This window comes from Carcharhinus amblyrhynchos, chromosome 1, assembly GCF_965287045.1.
Source record: "Carcharhinus amblyrhynchos chromosome 1, sCarAmb.v2.hapA, whole genome shotgun sequence".
Lineage (NCBI taxonomy): Eukaryota > Metazoa > Chordata > Chondrichthyes > Carcharhiniformes > Carcharhinidae > Carcharhinus > Carcharhinus amblyrhynchos.
Window position 1 is genome coordinate 61099267 of NC_137324.1, and position 15667 is coordinate 61114933.

Genomic DNA, 15667 nt, shown 5'->3' on the forward strand with positions numbered 1-15667 from the left:
ACTGACAGGGCCAGCATTTACCTATGTAAAGCACAGGACTAGTATTCTTTGTCTCTCTCAGATTCTTACAGACTGACCATATTAATGATATTTTAGAGAAACCTGCAACCTGATCCGACAATGGCTTCCAATGAACACCTCCTCTCTCAAAATCCATCTCCACAGCAATGTATATCATCACATGGACCTTGTATCCAGATAAAAGTGTGAATTAGCTATCCTTCTGGTTATCCTAATCTGTTACTATCTTGGAAGTAAATAGTTTATAGTGTAACAGTTTACAAACCTGACATTATCCTGACATTAATGATACCTCCCTGCGACTTGGAGACTGACAGTCTATCCACTGTCAGCACCTCTGCCCTGGTCATTGTTTACAGATGCAAGTACCTTATACCTTCTTCCCAGTGAAAGAACCTAGGCTCCCCTTTGACAGTTAACAACTAAGTCATCAAAGTGAGCAAAGTTCCGAACAGGTCACATTTCACCATTCATTCCTCAATTTTATCATAATTTAAAGCCTCCGTTCCAAAGCATACTTATCTAACAGACTTCGTGGGGGTAGTTTTCCCATCTATGGGAATCATAGCAGGTGGGGAAGGCAGACCATGCAAAGGTCCATTAACCTCAGGGGGGATTTTCTGGTGTTGGCGGGAGCACAGCCAGAGAATCCCATCCCTTATTTGTTACACCATTGACCAACAACCTGAACTAGACTAGCCATATAAATACTACAACCACAAAAATAGATTGGAGGCTGGGAATTTGTCAGTGATTGTCAGTAATTTATCTCCTGGCTCCCCAGAGCCTGTCTACCACCTCTAGGCCTAGTCAGGAGTGTGATGGAATACTTTGCATTTGCCTGTTTGAGTGCAGTTCCAATAACTCAAAAAGCTTGATACAATCCAGGACAGAGCAGTCCACTTGATCGGCACCCTATCAATCACTGCAAACATTCACTCTCTCCACCACCAAAGCACAGTGGTAACAGGGTGTACCACATACGTGATGCACTACAGCAACTCACCAATGCTCCAAGTAAAACTTGAGACCTCTTCCACCTAAAAGGACAAAGGTAGCAGATGAATGGGACCACCACCACCTACAAATATCCCACCAACCCACACACCATCCTGACTTGGAACTATATCACTGTCCTTTCAATATCATTGGATCAAAATCCTGGAATTCCCTCCCTAACAACACCGTGAGTGTCCCTTCATTATGGACTGCAGCAGTTTAAAAAAGGTGGCTCACCATAACTGTCTCAAGGGCAATAAGTATGGATAACAGATACTACCAACAATGCTCATATCCCATAAAAGAATGAAAAGAAACATATATACTTATCTCACTGATATTAACTGTGACAGCCTGGAAAATGCCAATGGCAAAACCATTTAGCTCTGCTGTGATGCTAACTGCAGAGCAGTATTTCCCCTATTAACATGTAGAGGTCAATTTGAAGCATGCAGTACAATGTCCTCACTGGACAAGGACAAAGATAGAGCCCTCCGAACATTGCTATGTGCTCCTTGGGCCAGTTAATTTACTTAGTCCAGAAGGTTGTCCGAGAACAGGCTTCCTTCTTTGTGTTAGCTTCCAGCAGATTTTTTTTCCCTTTCCTTGTCTTCCTCGCGTGCCACAGAAATTGAATGTTCAAGAGGAACCTGGGTCCTTTTTTTTTCAAGATTGCATAGATGATTGAAAAAGTCTCATATAATCACCTTCACAGACAAAGGATGCACTATATAAAACAGTTGCAATAAGTAAAATAATATTAATTTAAATTTGTCACTGGGATCAGCTATTGGTCCCTTTCAGTTTAGACTGACTCACAGAACAACCAGAAAATGCTGGGTACAGAAAGAACAAAAGAGGCTGTCAGCATTGCAATGAAAACATTTAGGTTTGATTTATATATATTAAGGACATTTCTACCTACAGTAAAAGTTTTAAAGTTTATTTATTACTGTCACAAATAGGCTTACATTAACACTGCAAAGAAGTTACTGTGAAAATCCCCTAGTCCCCACACTCCAGTGTCTGTTCGGATACACTGAGGGAGAATTTAGCGTGGCCAATGCACTTAACCAGCACGTCCTTCAGACTGTGGGAGGAAAACGGAACACCCGGAGGAAACAGACACAAGGAGAATGCGCAGACCCTACACAGACAGTGACCCAAGTCAAGAATCAGACCCAGGTCTCTGGTGCTGTCCGGCAGCAGTACTAACCACTGTGTCACCATACGTCCCCATCTACCATATCAGGGTCCTCAATTCACTCCCATTTATTTGTACTCAACACAACGTCAGCAAAAATCTGGGTGATTCTAAAATTTGGGCAGAAGGGAAGTAAAATAGAACAAATCCTGCTTGTTTTTCTGGCTGCTACTATTCTATATACTTCAATTAAATAAGATTATTTTTAAGTAACTTTAAACCTGTTAATACATTTATGTAGTGTGAAATCAGTGACACTTTTAAAACCATTTATTAAGTTTTACTCGTATTAGGCAAACAAAGCAGCAAACAGACCAATATTAGTTCTGTAAAGGCTAGACATTTTTTGGAAATTATTTTTACTGATTGAAGAGTCCCATTGTCAATAATATGTTTCACAATTTTATCCGTTTTTGCAGAACTGTAAAAATGCAAAGTGTGAAAGCTTTGTGTGCACTATTAACAACATTGACATGAACAAGCAATACTTGATCAACATTACTACAAGAATCTGGCTGGACACATTTATAAAAGTATGTATCAACCTTCAGATCATTCATTAAGTTGAGTGTTTCTTCAAGTTTTTTAAGTTACACTTCCCTTACTCTTTCAAAATATTATGAATAAAACTACAATGCTACCCTCAGTAAAAATCCTAAAAATGGCCATTTTAACATTTTTAGCAAAAATTATAATATCAGAAAATGTTGACAATTCATTTTATCTCATGCTTGAAGATTTTAGAAATCTGCATCTAATTTTATGATCTGTATCTATTAATTTTCCCACAAATAGATTATAATTAACAACATTGTGGTACATAAAGCTAAATTTTATATTTCATTATTTGTTCATTGTAAAATCAAATTTACAAATGTTTTATTCCTTCCTGATCTTCTTGAACTGATCATCACCTTTGGAGGTGGACAGTTCCTGTTATCTGCACTGATGCCATTAGGCACACATGAATGACATTGGGTACTGCATTGTTTTCATTCTTCACCTGCTTGCCGCAGTTGAATGCGTTTCTATCCATTGCAATCAGCGAAGGGGGTGTTGACTGGTTTTCTCCTTCCTATCCCTTGGCACTGACACCAAAAGCAGCAATATTATGACTGCCCCAGCTAAGATGATCACCACAGAATCGTTAGAGCACAGGAGTCCACTCAGCCCATTGTGACTGTGGCAGTTCTCCAAATGAGCAAATCACCCAGTGCCATTCTCTCTCCTTCTGTCAGTAACCCTGCACGTTCTTCATTTTCAGCTAATTATTCAATTCCCTCTTGAATGCCTCAATTGAATGTGCCTCCACCACACTCTCAGGCAGTGTATTCCAGACCCCAACCACTCACTGTGTGAAGAAGTCCATCATGCCCCATTGCTTCTTCTCCCAATTACCTTAAATCTGTGCCTTCTGGTCCTGGATCTTTCACCAATGGGTCTTCATGATATTGAGTATGTCTAACAAATCTCCTCATAACCTTCTCTTCTCCAACGAATACAGTCCCAACTTCTCCAAATGATTTACATCACTTAAATTCCTCATCCTTGGAATCATTCTGTGAATCTTTTCTGCACTTCTGCAATGCCTTCCAAAAGTCTGGCACCCATAACTGGATGTAATACTACAGTTAAGGCCAAATCAGTGTTTTATACAAGTTTAATATAACCTCTTTGCCGTTGTATGCTATGCTCCTATTTATAAAGCTGAAGTTACAGTTGGTTTATTAACTGTGTTCTTAACTAATCCTGCCACCTTCAATGACTTATTTACACTCAGATCCTTCTGCTCCAGTACTCTTTTTAGAATTGTACCCTACACTTTATATTGTTGTCTGCACATTCAAGTGATTAATAAAGATTCTTGTTCAAATTCATGGGAGGGAAGGGGATGACCTTAGTGGTATTATTGCTAGACTATTAATCCAGAAACTCAGCTAGGGTTCTGGGGACCTGGGTTCAAATCCCGCTATGGAAGGTGGTAGAATTTGAATTCAATAAAAAATCTGCTTGTAACAATGTCCTGATGACCATAAAAGCATTGTTGATTGTCGAAAAAACCCACTAATGTCCTTTAAACCTGCTGTCTTTACCTGGTCTGGTCTACATGTGATTCCAGAGCCATAGCGATGTGGTTGACTTTCAACTCCCCTCCGAACAAGGGAACTAGGGAAGGACAATAAATGCTGGCCAGTCAGCGATGCCCATGTCCCATGAATGAATAAAAAAATTAATGTCACCTTCATACTGCCTTTATTGTGTGTGCAAGGCTTTATGAGACATGAAGTCTAACTAGATTTTTAATAATGTTATAAATTCATAATTCCAGTTGAACAATCTCTGGAATCCTTACTCGTTTTATGTTTATGCCCATTATCATAAAAAATCAAACAATCTTAAAGTTATAAAAGAGTTAAAGTTTATTTCTTATCTTTCAATTTCTACATTCCCATGTGTATGTTCCGATCATTATTTTACTGTCAGTAAAATGAATGAAGTGAATGATAGTCAGTGGTTTTTAACTTCATGACTCCTGTCTGTGAGAATTGTTCAGTATGATTGGTTACTGTTTGACATCACGAATGCTGGTTGCTGGAGAACACTTAAGCTGCTGTGGGGACCAAAGCAAAATGGGAAATGCATGCCACAGAGATTGCTAGTGTGGACCTATGTCCATTAAAATGAAGCCTCTACACTGGAGCTGGATAAGACCCGTCATTTTATAGATAGTCAACGTAGCACTGTATATGCCAATGTCAATTAATTTACCTATGTTTATGTCTATACTTTGATTAAATAGCACAATTTTAAGTGACCTTGAACTTCTTCACATGTTTGTTTCATGTGTAAGTAGTGAAATTTTAAAAACTTGAACTAAGTTTCACTTTATTTTAAGGCTGATTTCCAAAGCGTAGCATTGACTCCATCTGCAGAGATTGATACAAGGAACCCATTACTGGTCATCAAAAGCAATATCTTAACAGTAAGTGATCTCAGAACTATCATAAAATTGTATTGCAAAGTTTCTTGTTATGTTGATACAATCGCTCAGACAGTTAAGACTTGAAATATAGTTAAATAGAGCATGGAACAAAGAGGAGAATAACTAAAGTAGAAGGTGCAGTCAGAAAATGTAATTACAAATACCTTGAAATGACATGCGACTACTATTATTTGAGCACACAATATCTTTGTATGAATGTTCTTTGCTGTTTAAACTTGGGATGTTAATTGTTTTACTTTAATGCATTAAACATTTGCATATTAATATTCATGCGGCATAATTTCAAAAACAAAAAGACTGGATAGCCTGGAGAAAAGTAAAAACTGCATTAATATTTCAGTGCAGAAACACTCAGAATGCAGTGACATTACAAAATGGGCAACAATGGTTTGCACTCTGCATGAGGAATGTGGGACATAGTGTAAAATGGGCTAACAGTTCACTGCTGCTCAATTTGTGCTACTGTCCAAGGGGAGATTCACACTCAGAAGCTCCCAGAAGCTCATAGAATATCTACAGTGCAGAAGGAGGCCATTTGACCCATCGAGTCTGCACCAACCACAATCCCACCCGCCCCATTCCCGTAAGCCCTCGTATTTACCCTGCTAATGTCCCCTGCACTAGGGTCATTTTACCATGGCCAATCACTCTAACCTGCACATCTTTGGACTGTGGGGGGAAACCTCAGCACCCAGAGGAAACCCATGCAGACATGGGGAGAACGTGCAAACTGCACACAGACAGTCACCCGGGGCTGGAATTGAACCCGGGTTCTTGGCACTGTGAGGCAGCAGTGCTACCCACTGTGCCACCCTGCAGAAACATAATTTATTTCAGTAGATTCGAAAGAATTTACGGGCAAAGATATATCACAGAATATTGAAGAAATGAGAAAACTGGAGATAAAGAGGGCATTTTAGAAATTGAAGAAGATAAATGGGTATTAAAACAGAAAAATACTGGAAAATCACAGCAGCTGAACATCTGTGGAGAGAGAACTGAGCCAACATTTTGAGTTGAGATGACCTTTCATCAGAGCTCTGACAAAGCATCAGCTAGACTCGAAACGTTGGCTCTGTTCTCTCTCCACAGATGCTGTCATACAGACATGCTGAGATTTGCAGCATTTTTCTGTTTATGTTTCAGGTTCCAGCATCTGCAATATTTTGCATTTATCTTAAGATAAATGGGTAACCCTGGAAAGAAAATGAAACACAGTGCCAAACTGACTGTCCCTTCCAGTCCTGTCAGCCCCACACCTTCACCTTTTGTTCTCCACTGAAGGCACAAGGGATGTACCAGTTAGCTGAATCCTATAGAATCCTATAAAGTCCTTCCAAATCTCTGGTTTCCCCTCCAATGCTTGAGCTAATATAGGCTTTCTCTTTGGTTCTAACCAAAGGATTCGGCCATAATACCAAACCTCAGAAGTCCACTGACAAACTTTATGACTCGAATTCCAGTTCTGCACAAGTTTATACCCTAATGCCACCAGCTTAAGGCCACCTTGTGCATTACTAAAACCTGAACTAGTTCCCATACAGCTAAACGTCACTCCTCTCATTTAGTGCTGTGAAGTGTTAATTAGTACATACTGCAAATCATCCTGCTATTTAGTCTTAGCTGTAAAACTTGTACATAAAGATTATAAGTATAAAGACCACTTATTTAATGTTGCATAAAATAATTGATTAAGCTGTGGAAATCAATCCCCAAGCCACTGATAAAAATCCCAGAATAACATTTAATGAAAATGGAAATTCCTGTGCCTGTTGAAATACCTGTATGGCATAAATACTGCTTTTGTTGCAAAACAGCATTGTGAGACAAGTAATGGCATGAGAGATTCATTAGTATTGCATAATATATTGTAATTTAAACACTTTACTGTTCTTTTATGGAACTGTATATCTACCATGAGCACTGCTATGGGAGATCCATTTATTTTATATCAAATTCACTGATCCCATGCTCCTGACAGGGAACAGTATCTTGAGGGAGCATAACTCAGAGGATGAACATCACTCTGTCACGCGTTCTCCAACCCAGTTTCCTTCAAGCATAACTCCTTGCTAGGACCAGAAGATTGGTCAATTTAGACGCAAATCTGCACTTTCCATTTTTTGTTCCAAGTTAAAAAGTTTTAGAAATTTTTGAACAGTGTTACGGTATAACAGTTTTTTCGCTTTAACTTTTAGATCCCAATTAGAATAACAAAACCAATGGAAAAGAAAGTCGTTCCTGTAGGAGTGATTGTGGGGAGTGTAATAGGTGGAATACTTGTACTTCTCGCGTTGACAGGTGCCCTGTGGAAAGTAAGTATCTTCTAAATTTTGTAAACTTAAACATTTGGTTCTGAGGGTCAGATGCCAATGAACATCACAATCTATTTCTGCTAGCTATTTGATCATCATGACATTCACAGCATTTCCCATTACCAGACAATTCTGTAATTAGCTATTCTAATCTGTAGCATGCAGTAGAAAGTTGCATGTAAATTGATAATCTATGTGACACATAATGGTCAGATGATTCCACTGATAGCATTGTAAGATTAGGGGGACACAGTAACTTTGTGGTAACTACTGGACAAGTATTGCAGAGACCCAGGGAACCTGGGTTCAAATCCCAACATGACAGCTGATGGAATTTGAAATCAGTTAATAAACCTGGAATTGAAAGCAAGTCTCACTAATGGTGACCATGAAACTAGCATCAATAGTTGTCACAAAAACCCTTCTAGTTCACTAACGTCCTTTAGAGAAGTGAATTTGTCATCCTTACCTGGTCTGGCTGACTCCAGATCCACAGCAATGTTGTTGACTCTAAACTGCCTTCTGAAATGACTAAGTGTGCCATGGTGTGGGGCCTCTCAGGAACACCATTGGGGTGGGTGGGTTGGGGGGAATCCCATTATGTGCAATGGGGAGAGGTGTGTTGGGAAGCCTGTCACCTTACTTTGAGAGATCGGGACACACTTTAAACAGGGTGCCCTATCTCAGTGGACCCAGCTTTGTCAGCTGTATCAGGCACTGCCCTGCCAGAGTGATAGTGTAAAACACACCACTTCCTTTTTTTTTAACAAAATGTCAGAAGATCTGGAGAGATCTGGGGAGAAACACACCGGTTTTCAATCAGAACCTGATCCTTTGCAATTTTTCTTGGAAAATTCCATCCAATATGTTTTGAATGAAGCACAAAATGTTACAGTTCAGAAGGAGAACATTTGGTCCATAAAGCTTGTTCCAGCGCTCTGCAGGCAGCATCTGTACATTAGTGAGTGTGGAATTTCCCTTGCACTCTTCCCAGAGCAGAAGGTCACCCAATTCTTAAGATGTAACCCTAAAATAGCAATTTGCAATTGAATAGTTCCATTAGTTTTACACAAGAGACATCATAATCTTTAAAGGCTTTTGCAATTCTCTGAATTAAATCTGTTTTTTCCAGCTGGGATTCTTTAAAAGAAAATACAACAAACTGGAAAAAGATGAAGAGGACAATGAAAACAGTGGCGACAATGATGCTGAAGAAGAATAATGAAAGATGTTTAATTTCACTGTGAATTTTATTCGTTCTGTTAACACTACTCTTTAGAGTGAACAGCCAGGTATGCTTACTCACAAATGACGTGGAACATCAACTCACTATCAAGTGAATTTAGAGAGATAGTCCAGAAAAAATATGAATGTTTGGTGTATTCAATGTTTACATCTCATGAGAATGAAATTACACTTTTAAAGAAAAGGAACGATGCTTACATTTCATTGTAATTGGCTCACTGAAAATCGTAGAAACGCATGGCTTTATAACGTGTTGTTTCTAAGAATGCAATTGAATTTGTGTTGTCAATTATGAAGAAAAACAGACTATCTTCCATATTAATTTTAAGGAATTTCATCCTTAATCATTTGGATTTCAGAATAGTTAACATCAATGACGTACATCAGACATAAAATTGGCAAATATATCAGTGCTCCAGATTTTACAATATTTTCTTGATATTTTAAAATACGCGGTGAGCAAAATTACATTGATAGTGGCTGAATTTTATTATATGGTGTCCTTACTGTAAAAGATAAAACTAAGTAACATTTACACTTCAGGATGTTTTAATTTCTACCTGCATCAACAAGCAAAAGTCAAATTTTGCTGTTATGCTATCTGATATCTTACCAATTGTCACTGAGGCACTGAGTACAAATCTCTGCACATGTGGCGTTGGCATGAAACCTTGCTCACTGGGAACAATTCTCAGAGAATTGTATGTAAGCACTTTCCAAGTTTCCAAAGTGAACCGCTGATGGACCAGGTTCACTGTTGGCGGCACATCAAAGGTTATTCCCCTTGTCTTCATATGCATAATGACCAAGAGAAACTATCGGTTCTGATCTAAAACATGATGTAATACATATCCAAAACATCATAGGGAATATTAACTCCACACTTAAAGTTGCAATGCAATTCTTAATATGCATTTTAGCATTTAATATTTTCCTATGTTGTAAACCAGGCCACCATAAAATTGTATCATGTTTTGCTTGAAGAGATGCCAATTTTACTCACTTCATACTGGGTGAGATTTTGCGCCCTCACTCATCCTGAAACTGTAAAACCCTGTCCAAGGTCAACCGATCTTCCCGTAGTCCATCCTTCGCCTGCTCTGATTCCCGTGGCACAGTAAAAAGTCTGACAACACCAGGTTTTAGTCAGGCCAGTAAAATGCCGGCCACTGTGTCTCACTATTTCAATTTTGATCAAAGCTAGAATTCATCAGCAAGTGATTTGTGTTATATTCTAAACACTGAGTGGCATTCTAACCACAGTCACAATGACAACTACCATATAATGGGTTTAACTTACATTCACCATGGTTTCAGTTTTGTAAGCTTTGGCTCAGTGGTACTTTATTATGTGAATAAAACTTTACTTTCTTCTGCATATTTGTTAAGAAATCAGGATGTTAATGTACAATTAATCTTGGGGATTAGATTAAAAGTGAAACAATTCTTTTAAGTCTGGTACTGTTTTAAATAATGTGATTATGTTTCGTTCTGCCTCCAGCATTTGAGTTTGTATTTTTATTTTTCAAGCAGTGTAAAAAGAATACTGCCAAAAAGCTGTTGTTAAAACAAGCGTGCTGAGCACACTGGTAGTTTATTTGAATCTTATGTAAAAGTCAGCTATGGTGCACTGGTTGGGACTTTGCTATTTGCACTGGTATGTTCTATATATATATATATATATACAATTGAGTTTTCCTGCATTATGTTTTAATTAATATTTATTAGGTGGTTTCTTGCCCAAACTTTACACACTGGTTTTTATGGTGAAATGAAAATGTAAAGTGTTTTCCCATTTTGCATTAACTCCTTTTTATATGAAATGCCTGTAACTTCTGTAATTCACAGACTTTATTAAAAAAATATATATAATATTGTGCTGAATCTGTATTTTATTTTACTGCCAACACTATCTTTACCATTGTAGAGCAGTTTATGAACATAGATTTCCTGGTTGTTGTTTCCACAGGGACTCTATACATCTGTTACCACGCATTTCTGGATGGGGCATGATAGAACCTTGTAAATTAATGGAGAAATTCTGTAATTTCAGTCATTCAGAAAGTAACTCTAACTTGGGAAGCATTGAAAGATGTCCTGGTATATGTGTTTGTGAGTGAGAGAGTTTGTGAACACTGCACTGGAAGTGCAGAGCAAGTTTATTGATTTTTGGTAGTGAGAATAGGAAAGTAAAGATCTGACTTTCCTAAGTGTTGATGTTCAGAGAGCCTTACTCACACAAGGAGTGCAGAAAGCATGCAGGAGTGCCTTGCAGTTAGGAAAGTCATGAGGTGTGTTGGCCTTTATTGCAAGAGGATTTGAATACAAGAATAAGGAAGGTTTTGCTGGTATTGTATAGGGCAATGTGAGATGATGGGGGCAATTTTCAGACCACGCTATGCCTGGTGCAGATTGAACCATTCCTGGAAAATAGTGCACAGACCTAAAAATTGTTTCAGGCCCAATGCCAAACAGTTTGCAATCGATTGTTGGAATTCTTTTGAAGATGTAACTAGAAGAGTTGACAAGGGGGAGCCGGTCAATGTGATATATTTGAACTTTCAGAACGCTTTTGACAAAATGCCGCGTAAGAGATTATCGTGCAATATTAAAGATTGGGGGAAGTGTATTGAGATGGATAAACCACTGGTTGGCAGAGAGGAAACAAAGAGTAGGAACTATTGGATGCTTTTCAAATTGGCAGGTAGTAACTCGTGGGGCGATTGGTGCTGGGACCCCAGCTATTCACAATATAAATGATTTGAATGAGGGAACAAAATGTAACATCTCAAAGTTTACAGATGATACCAAGTAGGGTGGGAGAGTGAACTCTGTCAAGGATGCAGAGATCCTTCAGAATGATCTGGAAAGACTGGATGTGTGGGCAAATCAGTGGCAAATGTAGTATAATTTGGATAAATGTGAGGTTATTCACTTTGGAAGCAAAAACAAGAAGGCAGATTACTATCTGAATGGATGTAAACTGGAAGAGAGAACTGTGCAGTGGGATCTGGGTGGCTTTGTGCACCAATCACTGAAGGTAAGCATGCAGGTGCAGCAGGCAATAAAGAAGACAAATGGTATGTTGGCTTCCATTGCGAGAAGTTGCGCGTACAGGAGCAGGAATGTGTTGTTCCAATTATACAGGGCCTTGGTGAGGCCACACTGAGTGTGCAGTTTTGGTCTCCTTTTATGAGGAAGATGTTCTTGCTCTCAAGGGAGTGCAGCGAAGGTTTACCAAGTTGATTCTGGGAATGGTGGGACTGATGTATGAGGAGAGATTGACTAGGTTAGGACTGTTTTCGCTGGAGTTCAGACAAATGAGGGGAATCTCATACAGACTTATAAAATTCCAACAGGCTAGACAGGGTAGATGCAGGGAGGATGTTCCTGATGTTCAGGGAATCCAGAACCATGGTCACAGTCTGAGAATTCAGGATAGACCATTTAGGATGGAGGTGAGGAGACATTTCTTCACCCAGAGAGTGGTGAGCCTGTGGAATTCATTACCACAGGAAGTAGTTGATGCCAAAACATTGATCTCATTTGCCTCGTGCTTTATCTAGCTGCTTCTTGAATACATTCAAAGGTTATGGGGAAAAAGCAGGATTAGGCTATTGAGTTGGATGATCAGTCATGATTCCAATGAATGGCGGAACAGGCACAGAGGCCAAATGGCCTCCTCCTGCTCCTATCTTCTAAGTTTCTATGCTGGTCCCTTTCCAATGGCTCAAACCGAATCGTGTCCAGAAAGGGAGCGAGGCCAACTAGCATATTTAAAGTAATACTTAATTATGCTTAACCCATTCAACAACGGATTCTCCCAGCTACCGGGAGATTGTGTCCTTCCAGCAAGGCGCAAGACTGGCCAAAATCATGACTGGTCTCCACTAGTGGAGCCAAGGTGCAAAGGCCATACCGGGGGGCTTGGAGGCCATAGATGTCCCCAAGTGGTCAGGGACATGGCTCACCTGGCAAACTGGCAATGTCCATTGGGAAGTGCCAGTGGCAGTGATAAAATGGTGGGGTCTGATTGGGGTGGGTCTCAGGTGGGGTTATGACATTGGTTCTGCAAGTGGGGTTGGGCAGAGGTGGAGCATGAAAGGAGACAGGTCAGAGGTTACGCTACAAGGGCATGTTGAGATCATGAAAGGAGACCCATTGGGAGGGCTCCAATACCAGCAATTCATGTCAGGGAGGGCGTGAGGAAATGTGCCGCAGATGAAGGATGGGGTCTCCCAGTACACTGAGATTAGGCACGCATCCAAATGCGCCTGATCACTTTGCAGCTGGGCTTACCGGTGTGTTGAGGTCCCATCCCTTCCAGAACCAGCACAAAACTCACCACTCTTCCAGAAAGAACTATATGTGGGATGATCGCAGTCCAGATCGCACCTGAGGGTCCGGCGTGGATTATTCCAATATTCTCCTCAAATAATGCTTAGTGTTTTCTAGGGGGGAAAGGCTGCTTCCTGGGTAGTGTGTGCAACCTAGGCCTCCATATTAAGGAACAATATCTCAAATTAAAATTCAATGAGATAAAGAGAGAAAAAGCCAGGATAATGTGAAAGAAAATTGACACAAAAATAAAAAATACTGGAAAATCTCAGCATGTCTAACAGCATCTGTGGGGAGAGAATAGAGCCAATATTTCAAGTCTCCATGACTTTTCATCAGAGTTGGAAAAGAAAATTGACAGCTGAGATAAAGACAAACATCAGAACAGAAAATTATTATGGGACAAACTAAATGTATTCCATTAAGAAATAAAGGCTGTTTAATTCAATACGGATTCAGGCAGAGATAATAACTATTCTTCTGGATGTGTGAAAATCTTGGTGCTCATCAGTCTTCCCACACTGATTCAAAGGTGAACAAATAAAAGATGAAAATCAAAAAGGTGTCCGGAATGCTGCATTTAAAATCTAGAGTATTAAACGTTATGATACAACTATATAAAGCCTAATCAACTACTTTTTTATTTATGGGACATGGATGTCGCTAGCTGGCCAGCACTTACTGCCTATCCCATTCTTAGCTAGATTGTTTCCTTTATGAGAAAAATCAGGATTCAATTTGCAAAACCAGTTTAACTTAGGAAATGTTACTGTGTTTAATATTAACAAACAGGATAGTATCCTGGGGCTGAAGAATTTGCAACACACCGACGATAGAGAAGATGGACTGGAAGTTGAAGAAGATGAGACATGTGAGAAGGTGCCTGCTACAACTTGCTCTGTTCCAGTTGGTTACTGCTTATAACACAAGTTTTGATCATTCCAAGACTACTTCAGACATCTGTTGCAATGTTATGAGAAAATTTCTTAGAAGACATTTCCGAAGCATTTGCAGAAGTTACAAATTAGATGATCTGCAGCTTTAAAGAATGGCTTGCTAGGACATTTCAGAGAGCAGTTGAGAGAGATTACCATGGCTCTGGAGTCACAAATAGGCCAGACCAGGTAAGGGTGGCAGAATTCTTTCCCTAAAGATCATGTATAAACCAGATAGGTTTCTCCAACAATTGTTTCATGGTTATCAGTAGATTCTTAATTCCAGATGTTTTTACTGAATTCAAATTCCACCAGCTGCCATGGCAGGATTCGAACCCAAGTCCCCAGAACATTAGTTTCTAGATTATTGGTTCTAGCAATAATACCACTAGGCCACCGCCTCCCCTCCCATTTGAAGTACACTGTTCATATCTGTGTACCAGTTTAGAAGGATACATTGGCCTTGGAGGGAGTGCAGAGTAGGCTTACAAGGAAGGCTCCAAGGGCTAAATTACTAGGGAAGAATCTGTCAGGTAGATTGAGTTTCGAAGAATATTTGGAATATTGAGCCTGTTTTTCTCTCTCAAATGCTGCTAATCCTGTTGAGTATTTCCAGCACTTTGTTTTATTGTATCAACCAGGAATTAATTCTCTGGAATGGAGCAGATCAAAACAAAATTGTTAATATAAATGGGAACCCTTAAGGTAGATAGAAATGATTTCCACTGATTGAGAATCTAGGAATGAGGCACAAAGGTCCAGATCTTCCTGTCACTAGATAATCAGAGATGGAATGCACATTGGAAGATGTATGTCAGGACCCTGCAGAAGTCCTGATGCATGGATATGCTTAGGAATTGCCCAGGAAGTTTAAACTGAGGCATGGACAGAATGGATGTCCAGGCATGGACAGAGTGGATAGTCAGAAACTTTTTCCCAAGGTGAAAGAATCAATTACTAGGGGGCACAGGTTTAAGGTGCGAGGGACAAGGTTTAAAGGAGATGTACAAGGCAGATTTTGTACACAGAGGGAGGTGGATGCCTGCAACTCATCGCCAGGGGAGGTACTGGAAGCGGATACAGTAGTGAATTTTAACAGGCACCTTGACAAGTACATGAATAGGATGGGAATAGAGGGATATGGTCCCCAAAAGGGTAGGGGGTTTTAGTTAAGTCTGGAAGCATGGTCGGTGCAGGCTTGGAGGGCCGAAGGGCCTGTTCCTGTGCTGTAATTTTCTTTGTTCTTTCTTAGTTCTAGACCGATTCCCTGCTACTTAGGACCCTCTGTGAATGTCTCAGATCCTGAGCTCAAGATGGAAACTTGGCTAGATATATAGTACTTATCTGGATATCCAACAAATGTTAGATAGTTCACCAGGGTGACACAGTGGTTAGCACTGCTGCTTCACAGCGCCAGGATCTGGGTTCAATTTCCGGCTTGGATCACTGTCTATGCACGCTCTCCCTGTATCTGTGTGGGTTCCCTCCTGATGCTCCAGTTTCCTCCCACACTCCAGAGATTAGATTAGATACATTGGCTATGCTAAATTCTGCCTCAGTGTATCCAAACAGGCGCTGAAGGGTGGCGACTAGTAATTTTCACAGT

General features: G+C 39.8%; 1 protein-coding gene across 1 annotated transcript in view; it reads left to right on the top strand.

Annotated features, from left to right (window-relative positions):
• Positions 1-11149, top strand: part of itga2.2 (integrin, alpha 2 (CD49B, alpha 2 subunit of VLA-2 receptor), tandem duplicate 2) — a 131849-nt gene extending 120700 nt beyond the window's left edge. The window contains exons 27-30 of the mRNA XM_080185564.1: positions 2644-2757; positions 5121-5207; positions 7427-7543; positions 8676-11149. Coding sequence (XP_080041690.1) covers positions 2644-2757; positions 5121-5207; positions 7427-7543; positions 8676-8765 — 408 coding nt within the window. The 3' untranslated portion in view covers positions 8766-11149. The remainder of the gene's footprint in view (positions 1-2643; positions 2758-5120; positions 5208-7426; positions 7544-8675) is intronic.
• Positions 11150-15667: the final 4518 nt, after the last annotated feature.